This window comes from Doryrhamphus excisus, linkage group LG19 (assembly GCF_037039965.1).
Source record: "Doryrhamphus excisus strain RoL-2023G ecotype Guam linkage group LG19, RoL_Dexc_Guam_v1.1, whole genome shotgun sequence".
Taxonomy (NCBI): domain Eukaryota; kingdom Metazoa; phylum Chordata; class Actinopteri; order Syngnathiformes; family Syngnathidae; genus Doryrhamphus; species Doryrhamphus excisus.
The window spans coordinates 14,707,501-14,727,032 of record NC_136375.1 but is presented as its reverse complement, the minus strand read 5'-3'; the positions used below and the strand labels follow the sequence as shown (position 1 = coordinate 14,727,032).

Genomic DNA, 19,532 nt, shown 5'->3' with positions numbered 1-19,532 from the left:
TAAGATGGAAAAATAAATAAGCAAATCAAAAAACAAATGAAACAAATTAATTTTTATTTATTATTAAATTATTAAATAAATGTTTAATGTTAATTTTTATTTTTCGACACAAAATAAGATGGAAAAACAAACAAGCAAATCAAAAAACAAATGAAACAAATTAAATTTTATTTATTATTAAATTATTAAATAAATGTTTAATGTTAATTTTTATTTTTCTACACAAAATAAGATGGAAAAATAAATAAGCAAATCAAAAAACAAATGAAACAAATGAACAAATTAATTTTTACTTCTTATGAAATTATTAAATAAATGTTTAATGTTAATTTTTCAACACTAAATAAGATGGAAAAATAAATAAGCAAACCAAAAAACAAATTAAACAAATTAAACTTTCATATCAAGGCGGGGGCCTCAAACTAGAGTCCCGCATTTGGCCCGCGGGCCGCGAGTTTGAGACCCCTGCTGTACAGCATCCTTGTACTGCTATGATAGTACAACATGTACAGCAAGCATCCTTGTACCGTTTGTTAGCATCATGGCCGGCTAAAAGACGAGCATCCATCCATAGAGAAGCTTCCCTCCTCGCTTCCGTTGCTTCTTTCCCAGGAAAGAAAGGAAGTTTATTTCCCAAAAGCCTCACCAACTATTCACCAAACATGAAAATGTCATTTGGACGGAATCTACTCTGGTTATGCAAACGTCTTTTTTTACTCTACTCTGATGTTTCTACCTTTATTTACATACTTTTTTTTACATGTTTCCATATCTTTTAACATGTTTTATCCATGGTTTATATGTTTCTTCATCTTTCATCATGTATTTATATGTTTTATCCATATGTTTCTATGTGTTTTGACATGTTTTATCCATATTTTAATATGTTTTGTTATGTGTTTTGACACGTATGTTTTGACGCAACAGTGCCTCCAAGAGGTGACAGCCGGTACTGATGATTAATATTCTGAGGATCAGAGCAAATGTGGCCCAGGTTCTGTGAGACCGGAAGGGAGGCTTCCGTGTTTGCTTCTGTGCGTTGAGAAGATCGACAAACAGAAAAAAAGAGGCAACGGGAATGGAGGTAAATGGGATGCGACGATAAAGCTTTCCGAACTTCCAAAAAGCGGCAACAAAGGCTCCCATTTTTCCACAATGTGACCTGCAAATGAAGCAATCCACAGCTACATTGTTGTTGTTGTTGTTGCCATAGTTACATGCTAGCCTCTAGGCAGCTAGGTGATGCATTCCTTCTCCAGCGGGAGTAGGAGACCTTTTTGGAGGTGTGTCCCATGGTGTGCGTTTTGTATTTTGGACCCCACAAAGTGTTCTGATTTTGGAAGAAAGATGAGAAGCGTGTCCTTGGAGGTGTCTGAAGGTCATGATTCGACCTCACCAAGCAATCCACTGGCGCTAGTCGCTGCTGTTTGTTATGTTTCCTCCATGAGATGTTACCTTTGTATGGGTTAAGGTGTTAGTTTTGGATTAGGATTGTTTTCAAGATGTCTTGTTTTGGATTAGGATTGTTTCCAAGATGTCTTGTTTTGGATTAGGATTGTTTCCAAGATATCTTGGAATGACGCCTTCCGATTTTTGAAAGGATGCCAAAATACTCGATCACATGACCTGCCAAACACCACGGCAGACTTGGAAGTGGATGTTTGGAGCTGTCCCGGCGTTAGCTTTGGATTAGGATTGTTTCCAAGATGTTTTGTTTTGGATTAGGATTGTTTCCAAGATGTCTTGGAATGACGCCTTCCGATTTTTTAAAGGATGCCAAAATACTCAGTCACATGACCTGCCAAACACCATGTTTGGAGCTGTCCCGGTGTTAGTTTTGGATTAGGATTGTTTCCAAGATGTTTTGTTTTGGATTAGGATTGTTTTCAAGATGTCTTGTTTTGGATTAGGATTGTTTCCAAGATGTCTTGGAATGACGCCTTCCGATTTTTGAAAGGATGCCAAAATACTCGGTCACATGACCTGCCAAACACCATGGCAGACTCGGAAGTGGATGTTTGGTTCTGTTTGGAGCTGTCCCGGCATTAGCTTTGGATTAGGATTGTTTCCAAGATGTCTTGTTTTGGATTAGGATTGTTTCCAAGATGTCTTGGAATGACGCCTTCCGATTTTGAAAGGATGCCAAAATACTCGGTCACATGACCTGCCAAACACCACGGCAGACTTGGAAGTGGATGTTTGGAGCTGTCCCGGCGTTAGCTTTGGATTAGGATTGTTTCCAAGATGTCTTGTTTTGGATTAGGATTGTTTCCAAGATGTCTTGGAATGACGCCTTCCGATTTTTTAAAGGATGCCAAAATAGTCAGTCACATGACCTGCCAAACACCATGTTTGGAGCTGTCCCGGTGTTGGTTTTGGATTAGGATTGTTTCCAAGATGTCTTGTTTTGGATTAGGACTGTTTCTAAGATGTTTTGTTTTGGATTAGGATTCTTTCCAAGATGTCTTGGAATGACGCCTTCCGATTTTTTAAAGGATGCCAAAATACTCAGTCACATGACCTGCCAAACACCATGTTTGGAGCTGTCCCGGTGTTGGTTTTGGATTAGGATTGTTTCCAAGATGTTTTGTTTTGGATTAGGATTGTTTTCAAGATGTCTTGTTTTGGATTAGGATTGTTTCCAAGATGTCTTGGAATGACGCCTTCCGATTTTTGAAAGGATGCCAAAATACTCGGTCACATGACCTGCCAAACACCACGGCAGACTTGGAAGTGGATGTTTGGAGCTGTCCCGGCGTTAGCTTTGGATTAGGATTGTTTCCAAGATGTTTTGTTTTGGTTTAGGATTGTTTCCAAGATGTCTTGGAATAACGCCTTCCGATTTTGGAAAGGATGCCAAAATAATCGGTCACATGACCTGCCAAAACACCATGGCAGAATCGGAAGTGGATGTTTGGTTCTGTTTGGAGCTGTCCCGGCGTTAGCTTTGGATTAGGATTGTTTCCAAGATGTCTTGTTTTGGATTAAGATTGTTTCCAAGATGTCTTGTTTTGGTTTAGGATTGTTTCCAAGATGTTTTGTTTTGGATTAGGATTGTTTCCAAGATGTCTTGTTTTGGATTAGGATTGTTTCCAAGATGTCTTGGAATGACGCCTTCCGATTTTTGAAAGGATGCCAAAATACTCGGTCACATGACCTGCCAAAACACCACGGCAGACTCGGAAGTGGATGTTTGGTTCTGTTTGGAGCTGTCCCGGCATCCCGGCAGTGACATTTCCTCATCCCCCCCCCCCCCCCCCCCAAACCTACCCCCCATGGAGGAATGTGACGGAGAAAGCTACAACAATCACACTGGTGCATTATTCAGTTTGATGGCGGCACGATGGCGGCGCCACTGTTTCCTGTCGATGACAGCAACGTGTAAATCTTGGAATTTTTTTATTTTTTTTTGTGTATCTTCTACTTTCCTTGCTAATGTGAACTTTATTTATTTGGAGGTAGGTGTTGCCAGATGGTTGCCACCCGTTCTGCTTGTTGTTAATTTCCCGAATTTTATTTCCTGGTCTTCTTATGATGAGTCAGCATGTTTACATTAGAAATGTACTGTGTTTTTTTTTTTTCTTGTGTACAAGTAATATCCCGGATTTTTTTTTTTTTTTTTTTTACTACGTTATCTTAATCTTGATGAATTTGTAAGAAAAAAGAGTGCAGCTACATTTTCTTGCCTTAGACGTTCCAAGCGAACCAAGAAGGTTAAAGACTTGATTTTTTCCCGCTCTGATCTGAGACCAGCGGAGACTCCACAATCTTCTCACAACTTCCTGTGTGTAAATAATGGAAGAACCAAATGCTTGAACAGGAAGCAGGTCATCTTTATCATCAGCTTGTTTAGTGAAGAAGTTGAGATGTTCCTCATGAGTTTATTTATTTCAGATGGATCATGTATATTCTCGTTTTTTTTTTTTTTATCATCGGCCCTGTTCACAAAAAAAACTCGGTATTCTTTTGCTGATCTTCAATCAAAAAAGGCCGATGACAGCAACTGCCTTGCTCATGAGCGTGAGGATTCTCCAGTCGGTTACGCGCTGTGTCAATATGATATCAGTAAGACCTCGGAATTCAGCACAACGATCAATACCGACAGGAAATTAACACTTGCAATGCCTTCTAAAGACGAAACTAAGTATTCAAGTGATTTGTTTACAAAGAATCTGGGATTGGGATTGGGACTTTCGGGAATCTTTCAACCTGGTTGAAGTCACGTCAAACGTATCTACCTGCAGAATTCCACATACCTCTCCCAACGGCTAAGAAGTGTACGATAAATACTTTGCTGATGTTTTTACCGTGCTAATATTGTCGGACGTATTCGGAGGGCTTGTGTTTTCGCCAACCAACAACACGACTGTTAATGCAGACGCAAGCGTTACGCTTCGGCTTTTTTCCAAGCTGCAGATCACTCATCTTTTTCTAAATGTTCTACGACATGTCACATTTATGTCTTTGATATGAATCTTTTGGTTGAGAAATAAAAAGAAAAAAAGGCATGAGAATCCTGCTGACTTTTCATCCCGTCATTTATTCGACTCACGTACAGCAAGCGGCCCTTTCGCCACGCCACGCTCGCCACGCAGCCGGCTTCCAGCACGCCACAGAAGGTGGAAGGTGCTTCTCGTCCACAGTCGGAGCCCTGAGGTTTCCTTCCTCCATCCCCGTGGGACGGGACGTCTTCATCCTCATCGGCAGCGTCGCCTCACTTCTTCATGATGGATGAGATGTCCAGGAAGACGCTCTGAACAAGGACACAGAGAACACGTGTGTGTGTGTGGGGGGGGGTAATCGTACCAGCAGTCGGCCATTTTCATGCCGAGGTCATTCACTTCATCTGCTCGGCATCCGTTTTCACGGTAAGAAAGTCGGCCTTTCTCTTTTAGCTTTTTTTTTAGCTTATTAATCAGCCTGTATGCTGCAAATGCCCTTGCATTGATGCTACATACTCATACTCATATTCATACTCATAATCAAGCATCACATACTCATACTCGTCCATCACATACTCATACTCATCTATCACATACTCATACTCATCTATCACATACTCATACTCATCCATCACATACTCATACTCAAGCATCACATACTCATACTCGTCCATCACATACTCATACTCGTCCATCACATACTCATACTCGTCCATCACATACTCATACTCATCTATCACATACTCATACTCATCCATCTCATACTCATACTCATCCATCACATACTCATACTCGTCCATCACATACTCATACTCATCTATCACATACTCATACTCATCCATCTCATACTCATACTCATCCATCACATACTCATACTCATCCATCACATACTCATACTCATCTATCACATACTCATACTCATCTATCACATACTCATACTCAAGCATCACATACTCATACTCGTCCATCACATACTCATACATCACATACTCATACTCATCTATCACATACTCATACTCAAGCATCACATACTCATACTCGTCCATCACATACTCATACTCATCCATCACATACTCATACTCATCCATCACATACTCATACTCGTCCATCACATACTCATACTCGTCCATCACATACTCATACTCATCCATCACATACTCATACTCATCCATCACATACTCATACTCGTCCATCACATACTCATACTCATCCATCACATACTCATACTCGTCCATCACATACTCATACTCGTCCATCACATACTCATACTCATCTATCACATACTCATACTCAAGCATCACATACTCATACTCGTCCATCACATACTCATACTCGTCCATCACATACTCATACTCATACTCATCTATCACATACTCATACTCAAGCATCACATACTCATACTCATCCATCACATACTCATACTCATCCATTACATACTCATACTCATCCATCACATACTCATACTCATCCATCACATACTCATACTCGTCCATCACATACTCATACTCATCTATCACATACTCATACTCATCTATCACATACTCATACTCATCCATCACATACTCATACTCATACTCATACTCATCTATCACATACTCGTACTCATCCATCTCATACTCATACTCGTTCATCACATACTCATACTCGTGTCTTATGGGAATCACACATCCACTCTAGCAACCACTATTGACCTGCTTAGGATTTACATTTGTAAGTTTGTAGGAAAGGAGATGAGGAGGTATGAGAGGAGACAAGCAGGTAAGGTATGGGTGTAGAAAAGGAGACAAGGAGGTATGGTAAGGGTGTGGCAGAGGAGACAAGGAGGTAGAAGAGATGAGGTAAGGTAAGAGTGTAGGAGGTAAGATAATGGTGTATGAGACAAGACAAGGAAGTAGGAGAGGAGACAAGGACATGGTAAAGAGGTAGGAGGTAAGGTAAGGGCTAATGAGATGCGATGAGGAGGTAAGGTAAGGGTGTAGGAAAGGAGATGAGGAAGTAGGAGAGGAGACAAGGAGGTAAGATAAGGGTGTAGGAAATGAGATGAGGAGGTAGGAGAGGAGACAAGGAGGTAAGGTAAGGGTGTATAAGAGGAGACAAGGAGGTAAGATAAGGGCGTATGAGAGGAGACAAGGAGGTAAGGGAAGGGCATATGAGTGGAGACAAAGAGGTAAGGTAAGGGTGTAGGAAAGAAGATGAGGAGGTAGGAGAGAAGACAATGAGGTAAGGTAAGGGCGTATATGAGAGGAGACAAGGAGGTAAGGTAAGAGCATATGAGAGGAGACAAGGAGGTAGGGTAAGGGTGTAGGAAAGGAGATGAGGAGGTAGGAGAGGGGACAAGGAGGTAAGGTAAGGGCGTATGAGAGGAGACAAGGAGGTAAGGTAAGGATGTAGGAAAGGAGATGAGGAGGTATGAGAGGAGACAAGGAGGTAAGGTAAGGGCGTATGAGAGGAGACAAGGAGGTAAATTAAGGGTGTAGGAAAGGAGATGAGGAGGTAGGAGAGGAGACAAGGAGGTAAGGTAAGGGTGTAGGAAAGGAGATGAGGAGGTAGGAGAGGAGACAAGGAGGTAAGGTAAGGGTGTAGGAAAGGAGATGAGGAGGTAGGAGAGGAGACAAGGAGGTAAGGTAAGGATGTATAAGAGGAGACAAGGAGGTAAGTTAAGGGCGTATGAGAGGAGACAAGGAGGTAAGGTAAGGGTGTAGGAAAGGAGATGAGGAGGTAGGAGAGAAGACAAGGAGGTAAGGTAAGGATGTATAAGAGGAGACAAGGAGGTAAGGTAAGGGTGTATGAGAGGAGACAAGGAGGTAAGGTAAGGGCGTATGAGAGCAGACAAGGAGGTAAGGTAAGGGTGTAGGAAATGAGATGAGGAGGTATGAGAGGAGACAATGAGGTAAGGTAACGGCATATGAGAGGAAACAAGGACGTAAGGTAAGGGCGTAGGAAAGGAGATGAGGTATGAGAGGAGACAAGAAGGTAAGGTAAGGGCGTATGAGAGGAGACAAGGAGGTAAGGTCAGGGGGTATGAGAGGAGACAAGGAGGTAAGGTAAGGGTGTAGGAAAGGAGATGAAGAGGTGTGAGAGGAGACAAGGAGGTAAGGTAAGGGCGTATGAGAGGAGACAAGGAGGTAAAGTAAGGTGTAGGAAAGGAGACGAGGCGGTATGAGAGGAGACAAGGAGGTAAGGTAAGGGTGTATGAGAGGAGACAAGGAGGTAAGGTAAGAACCTATGAGAGGAGACAAGGAGGTAAGGTAACGGCGTATGAGAGGAGACAAGGAGGTAAGGTAAGGGTGTATGAGAGGAGACAAGGAGCCAAGATAAGGGCATATGAGTGGCGTCATTAAGGAAGGCTAAAGACGGTATTGGAACGTGAGTCAGACCTTCTCCGGGTGACAGGAAGTTGGTCCACCAACGGTCTCTTAATAGCAAAAACGGGCTACTGTGGACCTCACCGTGCCAAAACAACATCAGCAAACTCAACTGTCCTCTCTGCAGCCACACACTGGAGTCTCATGTCACGTTCAAAGACTCTGGGAAGTCCCAAAACCTTAGTCTTACCTGGCACATAACTGCCAGCTAGCTGAACCTGGCAGCCATGATGTTATTTATTATGTGTTGTCTAATGTCTTATTACTGCATCCCATGTCTCCCTGTGTACTCTGGCAGTGACTTAGCAGTAACTTAGGTACAAATATTCATTCCCATCATGTCTGCTGCCTCCATGTTTATGATGGCGCTTTGTATATAAGAAAGCCCGCCACAGAAGCATCACAGAAAAACACAGAAGCGCACTTTTGTCATTGTCAAAACGTGTGGCCACAACTTGATGGCGGTCCGGGGAGCGTGAGGACTACCATTGAGCGTCTTTGATCACATGACTGTCATGAGTGTTTGACTTACCATTGACATTCTCCTCCCTCCAGGAGGGGGCATCATGGGCATGTCCCCCTGCAGCGACCCCAGTTCATCTGATTCTTCCGAGGAGTGCAAAGAGGGACTCGTGGAACCGCTTATTGATGACAGGCTTTCAGATGGGGGTCTGATCATGAAGCTGGTTTTTCTAGGTTTGGGGATGAGGAGCTGACTCCCCATCGAGTCCCTGCGATCCCCCTTGTCAGGGAGGTCAGTCGAACACGGTGGTACGGCGCTGTTGGACAGAAGAGTGTCTTGATAATGTCCCAGGTGGGTATACTCCTGGGGGCACGACACACTTGCCTCCATATTGGGCACCACAGATTCCCAGCAAAGATGGTGGTCCGCTATTGTCGTGAGGACCTCTGGACCTTGCTGGACTTGGGGGTTGACACAGTTCTGGACGGATTTGTTTGGAGTTCTGGGTTGGGGGAAGCTGTAGGCGGTTCGTGAGTGTCCCACAAAAGCGGCGCCGTCGTTCCCTTGGATCTCGTGGCTGGTTTTCAAACCAGAGTAATGAGGTGGCTTGATGTCTTCTTCTGGTATGACTTGGAAGGTCTGAGTCAAGGGTCCATTGTAGGGGGACACGTGGCTCATGACACACTGGTGTGATAGCGAGACCTTCCTCTTGGACTTAAAAATCAAACTATCAACTTCCGTGTATCTTTCTCCGGAAAGGCTTTGTTTGATTTTCCGGACACCAAGGTGGGATATTTCCAGAATGTTGAGGAAAAGAGAGACACCAGCGATGGCGATCATGAAGACCATGAAGATGGTTTTCTCTGTCGGCCTGGAGATGTAGCAGTCCACACTGTTGGGGCAAGGCATCCACTCACATTTGTAAAGCGGGTCCAGTTGTACACCGTAGAGAATATATTGTCCCAGGATGAAAAACACCTCCAGAACGGAACGTGTTAGGATATGGATGACATATGTTCTCAAGAGGGATCCTCTAAGAGGGGCTCTTTTCACCTTCCTCTGCTCGTCCAACCTCCTCAGCTCCTTCTCCATGCGCTTGTGCTCGTCCAGTGCCAGTTCCGCCTCGTCCAGCTCCTCCTTTAGCTGTATCCGCTTCCGATGACGCTCCTTTTCCAGAGCTCGAATGCAATAAAGGGCGTGGCCCATGTAGACCAGCGAGGGCGCAGACACGAAGATGACTTGCAACACCCAGAAACGAATGAGCGAGATAGGAAAGGCGCGGTCGTAGCAGACCGCCTTGCAGCCCGGCTGGTCCGTGTTGCAGACAAACTCGGACTGCTCGTCGTCCCACACGTCCTCAGCCGCCGCCCCCAGGATCAGCATGCGGAAAATGAAGAGAATGGTGAGCCAGATCTTGCCCACCATGGTGGAATGAATATGGACCTCTTCCAGGATGCTGCCCAGGAGGTTCCAGTCACCCATGGTCAGGTTCTCACCGCTTTACTGCCACATGTCCTCAAGCTGGAGGGACAGAGAACGTACAGCTTCAGCATCTTGGACACAGAGAGATGCGTCACCCATCCATCCATCTATCATTCAACCATCTACCCATCCATCCATCTACCCACCCATCCATCCATCCATCCATCCATCCATCCATCTATCATCCATCCATCCATCTACCCATCCACCCTTCCATCCATCCATCTATCCATCCATCCATCCATCTACCCATTCATCTACCCAACCATCCATCCATCCATCCATCCATCCATCCATGTACCAATCCATCCATCTATCCATCTATCCATCTATCCATCTATCCATCTATCCATCTGTCCATCTATCCATCTATCCATCAACCCATCCATCCATCAATCCATCCATCTATCCATCAACCCATCCATCCATCTATCATCCATCCATCAACCCAACCATCCATCCATCCATGTACCAATCCATCCATCCATCCATCAACCCAACCATCCATCCATCCATCCATCCATCGACCCATTCATCTACCCAACCATCCATCCATCCATCCATCCATCAATGTACCAATCCATCCATCTACCCATCAACCCATCAATCCATTCATCCATCCATCCATCCATCCTTCCGTCACATCAACCCATCCATCCATCAACTCATCCATCCATCCATCAAAGTACCAATCCATCCATCTATCTATCAACCCATCCATCCATCCATGTACCAATCCATCCATCTACCCATCAATCCATCCATCCATCCATCACATCAACCCATCCATCCATCAACTCATCCATCCATCCATCCATCCATCAACCCATCCATCCATCCATCTACCCATCCATCCATCCATCCATCCATCCATCCATCCATCCATCCATCCATCCATCCATCCATCTACCCATCCATCCATCCATCCATCTACCCATCCATCCATCCAGCCAGCCAGCCATCAATCATCATCTCCTCATCAACCCATCCATCCATCCATCATCTACACATCTACCCATCCATCCATCCATCCATCTATCCATCCTATGTACCAGAATTAGCCCCGCCTCCACAAAGAGGAATGAGAGAACAGGAGTGTTCTCTCCCTTTAATGCACTGAGACGCATGCAGAGCGAAGCCTCTCGTCATCCAGCCTGTGTGCTACCGAGAAAGACGACGGATGAAACACACTGATGGACCTGTTTTATTTTATCCTTCCATGAATCCATTGATCAATTATGGTGACAGGCCTCCTCCTATTGATTACAGGGAGGGAGGCGATGCATTGGCAGTTGATGGGAAACACAATTGGACAAGCTTTGCTTTTTTTTTATTGTGATGTGTCCTGTGTGATGTAAGTAAGAAAGTAAGTAAGTAAGTAAGCAAGCAAGGAAGTGAGTAAGTAAAAAAGTAAGTAACTATGTAAGTAAGAAAGTAAGTAAGAAGGCAAGTAAGCGAGTAAGTAAGAAAGCAAGTGAGTGAGCAAGTAAGTAAGTAAGCAAGTAAGTGATTAAGTAAGAAAGTAAGGAAGTACGTAAGTAAGTAAACAAGTAGGTGATTAAGTAAGAAAGTAAGTAAGTTAGCAAGCAAGTAAGAAAACAAGTAGCAAGTAAGTAAGTTAGCAAGTAAGTAAGCAAGTAAGTATGTACGTAAGTAAGCATCTTTAACAGACTTACAAGTCATTGATATGGGATCCCCTCAGGCCTCTGGTTGTATTTCATCGTGAGGCTTTGGTCCAAGGAATCCACGGTGTCGCTGCGGCTACCCCATGGAGGAGCGGGAATGTTCCAAATTCCAAATTCCAAATTCCAAATTCACAAGCTTTTTGCGTCCCGTTGCTGTTTTTCTTTGTGCTGGCAGGCTGTGGGTCGGGACTGCTCTCCCGTGTTACATGGTGGCTTCACAGGATGTGTGTATTGATTGACTCTCGACTGGACAATGCCCCCCCCTCCCCCTTCTCCCACGCCATCAATATCAGCCTCTCTGATATCTGTTTATCTTCCACATCTAATGGTCACATGAAGCCACACCATGACTGTCTTTCCAATCGGGAAAGGTTACTATTATCATCCACGTGGACCCATTCATGTACTCCTGATCAAACTTTAAAACCACTTACAAAATTATAAGAATGCACAATTTGGATATTTGAATCTTAAGGAGGCTTAATGCAAAACATCTCAGGTGGGATCTCCTTGTCATGCCTGTAACCTTGGAAAACTGTGAGAACATACTTGATCAAAGTTACTTAAGATTTGTCAGATCACACCAAGTAATACCTGATGTTGGGACCTGTTCACACCACATGTGTTGGAAACCGTTTTCTAACATGACAAGGACTCCAACCACACCTCCACAATGACTTTAAGTGTCTTAGAGAGGAACATGAAGGTGATGGAGCACCTGGGAGGCATCTTCAAGGTGTGCGACATCCAGCATCTTCACCGTGGTGTCAACACCGCTCAATTCCATGCACAAGAGGATTAAGGCAGCGCTTGATAAAGATGGCGCTCGCACTAAATAGTCACACCCACCCACCTAATGTGGACACGCCCACACATGCTTTCAAAATGGATCATGGAGTGACCATCTGGCACATGCAATTGCTGGGAAGCATAGTAAGTCTCAGCTTGCTGTTGCATGAGTGTAGTTGGTAAAAAGGGTGAAAAAGGTAAACAAGCATGGCAAATAGTTAAGATGGTAAAAAAGGTAAACAAACGTGGCAAATAGTTAAGATGGTAAAAACGGTGAAAAAGGTAAACAAGCATGGCAAATAGTAAAGATGGTAAAAACGGTGAAAAAGGTAAACAAGCATGGCAAATATTAAAGTTGGTAAAAACGATGAAAAAGGTAAACAAGCATGGCAAATAGTTAAGATGGTAAAAACGGTGAAGAAGGTAAACAAGCATGGCAAATAATAAAGTTGGTAAAAAGGGTGAAAAAGGTAAACAAGCGTGGCAAATAATAAAGTTGGTAAAAACGGTGAAAAAGGTAAACAAGCGTGGCAAATAGTTAAGATGGTAAAAACGGTGAAAAGGTAAACAAGTGTGGCAAATGATAAAGTTGGTAAAAACCATGAAAAAGGTAAACAAGTGTGGCAAATAGTTAAGATGGTAAAAACGGTGAAAAAGGTAAATAAGCATGGCAAATAATAATGTTGGTAAAAATGGTGAAAAAGGTAAACAAGCATGGCAAATAGTTAAGATGGTAAAAACGGTGAAAAGGTAAACAAGTGTGGCAAATAATAAAGTTGGTAAAAACCATGAAAAAGGTAAACAAGCGTGGCAAATAGTTAAGATGGTAAAAAAGGTAAACAAGTGTGGCAAATAGTTAAGATGGCAAAAACGGTGAAAAAGGTAAACAAGCATGGCAAATAATAATGTTGGTAAAAATGGTGAAAAAGGTAAACAAGCATGGCAAATAATAATGTTGGTAAAAATGGTGAAAAAGGTAAACAAGCATGGCAAAATAGTTAAGATGGTAAAAACGGTGAAAAAAGTAAACAAGCATGGCAAATAGTTAAGATGGTAAAAACGGTGAAAAAAGTAAACAGGCATGGCAAATAGTTAAGATGGTAAAAACGGTGAAAAAAGTAAACAGGCATGGCAAATAGTTAAGATGGTAAAAACGGTGAAAAAAGTAAACAAGCATGGCAAATAGTTAAGATGGTAAAAATGGTGAAAAAAGTAAACAGGCATGGCAAATAGTTAAGATGGTAAAAACGGTGAAAAAAGTAAACAAGCATGGCAAATAGTTAAGATGGTAAAAACGGTGAAAAAGGTAAACAAGTAGGGCAAATAATTAAGGTGGTAAAAACGGTGAAAAAGGTAAACAAGCATGACAAATAGTGAACCTGATAATAATATTGAATGCTACTTTGCGGGTACGCTATTAGAGTAGTCAAGCCCGGTAGTCAACTCCCCGCCATAAACGAGGGACGAGCGCCGTGGCTGCGACTGGCTTGCTTTTGACAGCTGCGGTGCTTGCTGGTGCTGGGCTGCATAAAATGACCAGCTGTGCCTGGAGGGCCTTTAATTAGGTTTCCATCGCACGCTGACAGAGTCAATGGAGCATCGATTTGATTTTCCCTTCAGATGCTGGTGCTGTGCTTGCTGAGGCCAAATGCCAGATGTCACACCAGGATTATTGGGTTACACAACCACTGGCTGTCTGTTCACTCTGCACTATAGACTCACCCACTTATTGGATTCACTTCATGTATGTTCTTTGTTTACACCCTCATCTCCCAGCTTAATGTGGAAAGGTTTCCCGTTTGGGGGTAAAACCTGGCCCACCAGGGACTACATGTCTTGTTCACATCCTGTCTTCTAAACACTATTCCATGGTAACGACAAGGCTGTAAATCAATCATCATCTTATACACGGGTCTCAAACTCAATTTACTTGGGGGTGCCACTGGAGCTAGGGTCTGGGTGAGACTGGGCCACATCAGGTTTTCCAAAAAAAAAAACAAACAAAAAAAACGCATTTATTAATAACAGAAAAAAATACAAACTTTTTCAGTGCTTTGGTTCCAATTTTCTACAATAAAAGCTCTGATAAAACATTCCACTGTTCTCAAATATCTTAATTTTAATTTTTCTGCACAAAATAAGATGAAAAATAAATAAACAAATAAAGAATAAAGAAAATCTATCAATCAGTAATAAATATAATAACAATAATAAAACAGCAAATAATAAAAACTTAAGAAACCACATATAGTTGGTGGGTAGACAAATAATTTTTTTCATATTAAAATGAACAAAGCATTATTAGAGCCCTGTAGACATGACAAAACACAACTATAGTCACATTTATACTCTTTTTATTTACAACATATTGCGCAACTGCAGGGTCTTGAGACACATGCTAACTAGAGAGCTAGCGACCTAAACGGTAGCCTTCAAGTTATTTCTTTTAAACTTAAATAGCCGAAAACATACCACTTCCACACGGATAGGGAGGATAACTATTAACAGTTATTTAACCTTTAACATGAACATTAATCAAACGTAATAATTTTTTCTGGGTACATGATACCATACAGCATCCATATCAAACTTGCGCGGGCCGCACTAACATTAAACTTTCATATCAAGGCGGGGGCCTCAAACTAGTGTCCTGCGGGCCACATTTGGCCCGCGAGCCGCGTGTTTGAGACCCCTGACCTATAGGGAGAAATGAAACCAACTGGAAGTATACCAGTTGAGGGTGCGCCATAACATAGGTGAGGTCTTTGTCCATCCATCCAGCCATCAATCTTCTTCCACTTATCCCAACTCGGGTCAGCCTAATCCTAAACCTAAGCCTAAGCCTAAGCCCAGACCACAGCAACAAAGTCCCAATTTTCTATGTTTTTTCTGCTTTCTCATCTATTTTCATTCTCCGCAGCTCCTCCTCCAGCGTGCCGATGTGGTGCAGCAGCTCCTGTTTGTCCTGCTGCAGTCGCAGCTCGGTCTGCTCCTCCACCTCCAGGACCTTCCTTTCGTACCAGCGCTCCAGCTGAACGGACACCGTCTCAAAGAAACGCTGCGTCACCTGGAAGGGACCAACACAGCCAAAGAGGTGGGGGTCAGGACGGGGACAAGGAGTAATCCCACCGGACAAGTCACATACATCCGACCAGTTGGTCAATGATTGATAACTATTGTGTAGACATAGTTGTGTTAATTAGTCAGCTCCTGGATTATAATTAATTGGGGTTTGGAGTGATCACCTCCACCGCATGAAGAGTGTCTCTCTCCTGCGTGAACGTGGGCTCCAGCTCCAGTGGAGGCTGAATGATGAACTCCAGTGTTCTGGTACAGTCCGCTTGGATCCGTGCACGATCCGACTGGCGATTGGCCTGCACTCCTGGACTTTGGCAGCGGGGGCCATCAGAACCGGTCAGGAATCCTAAATCATGGTGGCCAGGCAGCCATAAGATGTTCTCATAGTCACCTGATGGAATATTTCATAGACAAAATAGTCATTTGGAGGAGAAATACAGTACCATTAACCTGAAATATTCAACATAATTAATTGCTTAGTTGATTTGCCTTAGTTCCTTAGTAACCACTCTACTCATTAGTTCCTCAGTAACTACTCATTAGTTCTTGAATGAATGTGAGTGTGAATGGTTGTTTGTCTATATGTGCCCTGTGATTGGCTGGCCACCAGTCCAGGGTGTACAACGCGTCTCGCCCCAAGACAGCTGGGATAGGCTCCAGTATGCCCGCGACCCTCTTGAGGACAAGCGGTAGAAAATGGATGGATAGTTCCTCAGTAACTACTCTACTGACAAATTCCTCAGTAACTACTCTACTCATTAGTTCCTCAGTAACTACTCTACTCACGAGTTCCTCAGTAACTACTCTACTCATTAGTTCCTCAGTAACTACTCTAATCACAAGTTCCTCAGTAACTAATCTACTCATTAGTTCCTCAATAACTACTCTACCCATTAGTTCCTCAGTAACTACTCTACTCACAAGTTCCTCAGTAACTACTCTACTCATTAGTTCCTCAGTAACTACTCTACTCATTAGTTCCTCAGTAACTACTCTACTCACGAGTTCCTCAGTAACTACTCTACTCATTAGTTCCTCAGTAACTACTCTACTCACAAGTTCCTCAGTAACTACTCTACTCATTAGTTCCTCAGTAACTACTCTACTCACGAGTTCCTCAGTAACTACTCTACTCATTAGTTCCTCAGTAACTACTCTACTCACAAGTTCCTCAGTAACTACTCTACTCATTAGTTCCTCAGTAACTACTCTACTCACGAGTTCCTCAGTAACTACTCTACTCATTAGTTCCTCAGTAACTACTCTACTCACGAGTTCCTCAGTAACTACTCTACTCATTAGTTCCTCAGTAACTACTCTACTCACGAGTTCCTCAGTAACTACTCTACTCATTAGTTCCTCAGTAACTACTCTACTCACAAGTTCCTCAGTAACTACTCTACTCATTAGTTCCTCAGTAACTACTCTACTCACGAGTTCCTCAGTAACCACTCTGCTCATTAGTTCCTCAGTAACTACTCTACTCATTAGTTCCTCAGTAACTACTCTACTCACGAGTTCCTCAGTAACTACTCTACTCACGAGTTCCTCAGTAACTACTCTACTCATTAGTTCCTCAGTAACTACTCTACTCACGACTTCCTCAGTAACTACTCTACTCATTAGTTCCTCAGTAACTACTCTACTCACGACTTCCTCAGTAACTACTCTACTCATTAGTTCCTCAGTAACTACTCTACTCACGAGTTCCTCAGTAACTACTCTACTCATTAGTTCCTCAGTAACTACTCTACTCATTAGTTCCTCAGTAACTACTCTACTCATTAGTTCCTCAGTAACTACTCTACTCACGAGTTCCTCAGTAACTACTCTACTCATTAGTTCCTCAGTAACTACTCTACTCACGAGTTCCTCAGTAACTACTCTACTCATTAGTTCCTCAGTAACTACTCTACTCACGAGTTCCTCAGTAACTACTCTACTCATTAGTTCCTCAGTAACTACTCTACTCATTAGTTCCTCAGTAACTACTCTACTCATTAGTTCCTCAGTAACTACTCTACTCACGAGTTCCTCAGTAACTACTCTACTCATTAGTTCCTCAGTAACTACTCTACTCACGAGTTCCTCAGTAACTACTCTACTCATTAGTTCCTCAGTAACTACTCTACTCACGAGTTCCTCAGTAACTACTCTACTCATTAGTTCCTCAGTAACTACTCTACTCACGAGTTCCTCAGTAACCACTCTGCTCATTAGTTCCTCAGTAACTACTCTACTCATTAGTTCCTCAGTAACTACTCTACTCACGAGTTCCTCAGTAACTACTCTACTCACGAGTTCCTCAGTAACTACTCTATTCATAAGTCCGTATGGCTCTATTATTTACGTTCAGTATTGCCGGAAGTTTGTAATGTTACTCGTCAGAGGTCCAATTCTGCGGTTCTTGGTTCAAATCCCTGAAGACGATCCACAGATTATTTCTGCTTGGTGTGGACTTACCAGGCGGCCTGTTCACCTTCATTTCAAAGTACTCATCCTGTTTGACTGCTGTCAGGCTGCGGGTGGCTTTGGATGGAAGGATGTTGACGTAAGTGGCCAGTGAAGTGCTGCTGTGTGCCGACACCACAGACAGCAAAGGGGTGGATTCCAGCTCCGTGTCAGACTCGGCACGGGGCGAGCGGAGCAATTTGTAGCCATGGTTTTGGACTTGATTCTGGGCCACACGTCTCCTCAATTCGTCCCTCGGTGCTGCCTCCTTGACAGAAGCGAGATGCATTTTGTGGGGTAAAATCTGTCCAACAAAACATTTCTTTTGTCAGCCTTGTCGCTATCATGGAATAGTGTTTACAAGACAGGATGTGAACAAGACATGACGTTGGAGGACTTTAACGTTCTTGTTGGCATGTGACATGTGCCCGTGCCTGCTGGCTGAAAGGTGAATGATTGGATGATAAGACAAGCAAACATGAAACCTGCTGTTCGTTCCTGAGGTCCATCCGACTCAGCATGTTGTCGATCTCCTGCATCCTCAATGTTTGGATCCTCATCTCTTCCTGCGTGGCTTTTAGTTGCTCCTCTAGCTTGTCAATCAGGGCTCTGCAGCGGCAGCCAGTGCTTGGTGTCTGAACACGATAAATCATTGCAAAGACGTTGGAAAGCTGACTTTTCACAGAAGATACATAGCTACATAGATACATAGAAATTGTCCTATGATTTCTTACCTGTGGAATGATTCCATGCTTGTACGGTTTCCTGTGGTTTGTCCATAAAGTTTTCCTGAAGTGGAAAGCCTAAAAGCACACAAAGAGAATGTTAGCTAAAGATGAAAAGAATCTCTTGAAGGGAAAAGCAAAATGAATCTACTGTCTGGTCAACCACCTGGTGAACTTTGTGTGTGTGCTCCATGCATCCATCCATGCATCGCTCCATCAATTCATCCATCCATGCATCGCTCCATCCATCCATCCATCTATCCATGCATCCTTCCATTCATCCTTCCATCCATCCTTCCATCCATCCAAGCCTCCATCCATCCATGCCTCCATCCATCCATCTATCCATCATTCATCCATCCACCCATCCATCCATGCCTCCATCCATTCATCCACCCATCCATCCATACCTCTATCCATCCATCCATCCAACCATCCAACCATCCATGCATCCATTTACCCATCCATCATCCTTCATCCATGCATCCATCCATCCATCTATTCATCCATCCTTCCATCCATCCACTCATGCATCCATCCATCCATCTATTCACACATCCGTCCATCCATCCATCCTTGCCTTCATCCATCCACCCATGCATCCATCCATCCATCTATTCAGCCATCATCCATCAATTCATCCACCCATCCATCCATGCCTCTATCCATCCATCCATCCATCCAACCATCCATGCATCCATTTACCCATCCATCATCCTTCATCCATGGATCCATCCATCCATCCATCCATCTATTCATCCATCCATCCTTCCATCCAACCATTCATCCATCCTTCCATCCACCCATCCATCCATCCATGCATCCATCCATCTATTCAGCCATCATCCATCCATCCATCCATGCCTCCATCCATCCATCCATCCACCCATGCATCCATCCATCCATCTATTCAGCCATCATCCATCCATCATCCATCCATGTGGGGTGAACGGGTGGATCGTGGACCTGACCTATGCTCATGAGCTTTGGGTGGTGACCCAAAGAACAAGATGGCGGGTACAAGTGGCCCAAATGAGTTGGCTCGGGCATTT

The 19,532-nt window shown here is 43.4% G+C and overlaps 2 protein-coding genes across 3 annotated transcripts in view; both read right to left on the bottom strand.

The window, feature by feature from the left end:
• Positions 1 to 3,261: 3,261 nt before the first annotated feature.
• gja10a (gap junction protein alpha 10 a) lies at positions 3,262 to 11,564 on the bottom strand. Its single transcript, XM_058057189.2, has 3 exons — positions 11,429 to 11,564; positions 8,340 to 9,791; positions 3,262 to 4,753 (listed from the first exon to the last, which is right to left on the bottom strand). The coding sequence occupies exons 2-3, from the start codon at positions 9,750 to 9,752 to the stop codon at positions 4,715 to 4,717; spliced, it is 1,452 nt and encodes a 483-aa protein (XP_057913172.2). The 5' UTR covers positions 9,753 to 9,791; positions 11,429 to 11,564; the 3' UTR covers positions 3,262 to 4,714.
• Positions 11,565 to 14,653: 3,089 nt separating this feature from the next.
• The window catches only part of ankrd6a (ankyrin repeat domain 6a), an 11,540-nt gene continuing 6,661 nt past the window's right edge, over positions 14,654 to 19,532 (bottom strand). For both annotated transcript variants that reach the window (XM_058056903.2, XM_058056904.2), the window contains 5 exons: positions 18,490 to 18,558; positions 18,241 to 18,390; positions 17,768 to 18,059; positions 15,472 to 15,695; positions 14,654 to 15,293 (listed from right to left, as the gene is read on the bottom strand). In XM_058056903.2, the coding sequence (XP_057912886.2) occupies positions 15,105 to 15,293; positions 15,472 to 15,695; positions 17,768 to 18,059; positions 18,241 to 18,390; positions 18,490 to 18,558 (924 nt within the window). In that variant the 3' untranslated portion in view covers positions 14,654 to 15,104. The remainder of the gene's footprint in view (positions 15,294 to 15,471; positions 15,696 to 17,767; positions 18,060 to 18,240; positions 18,391 to 18,489; positions 18,559 to 19,532) is intronic.

What these genes read in the sequence shown, in the direction of transcription:
- gja10a (XM_058057189.2), bottom strand. Translation starts at nt 9,752, where the DNA reads ATGGGTGACTGGAACCTCCTGGGCAGCATCCTGGAAGAGGTCCATATT. An exon ending in GAGGGAGGAGAATGTCAATG is followed by an intron (nt 4,754 to 8,339) that starts GTAAGTCAAACA and finishes GTCCTTGTTCAG; the next exon opens with AGCGTCTTCCTGGACATCTC.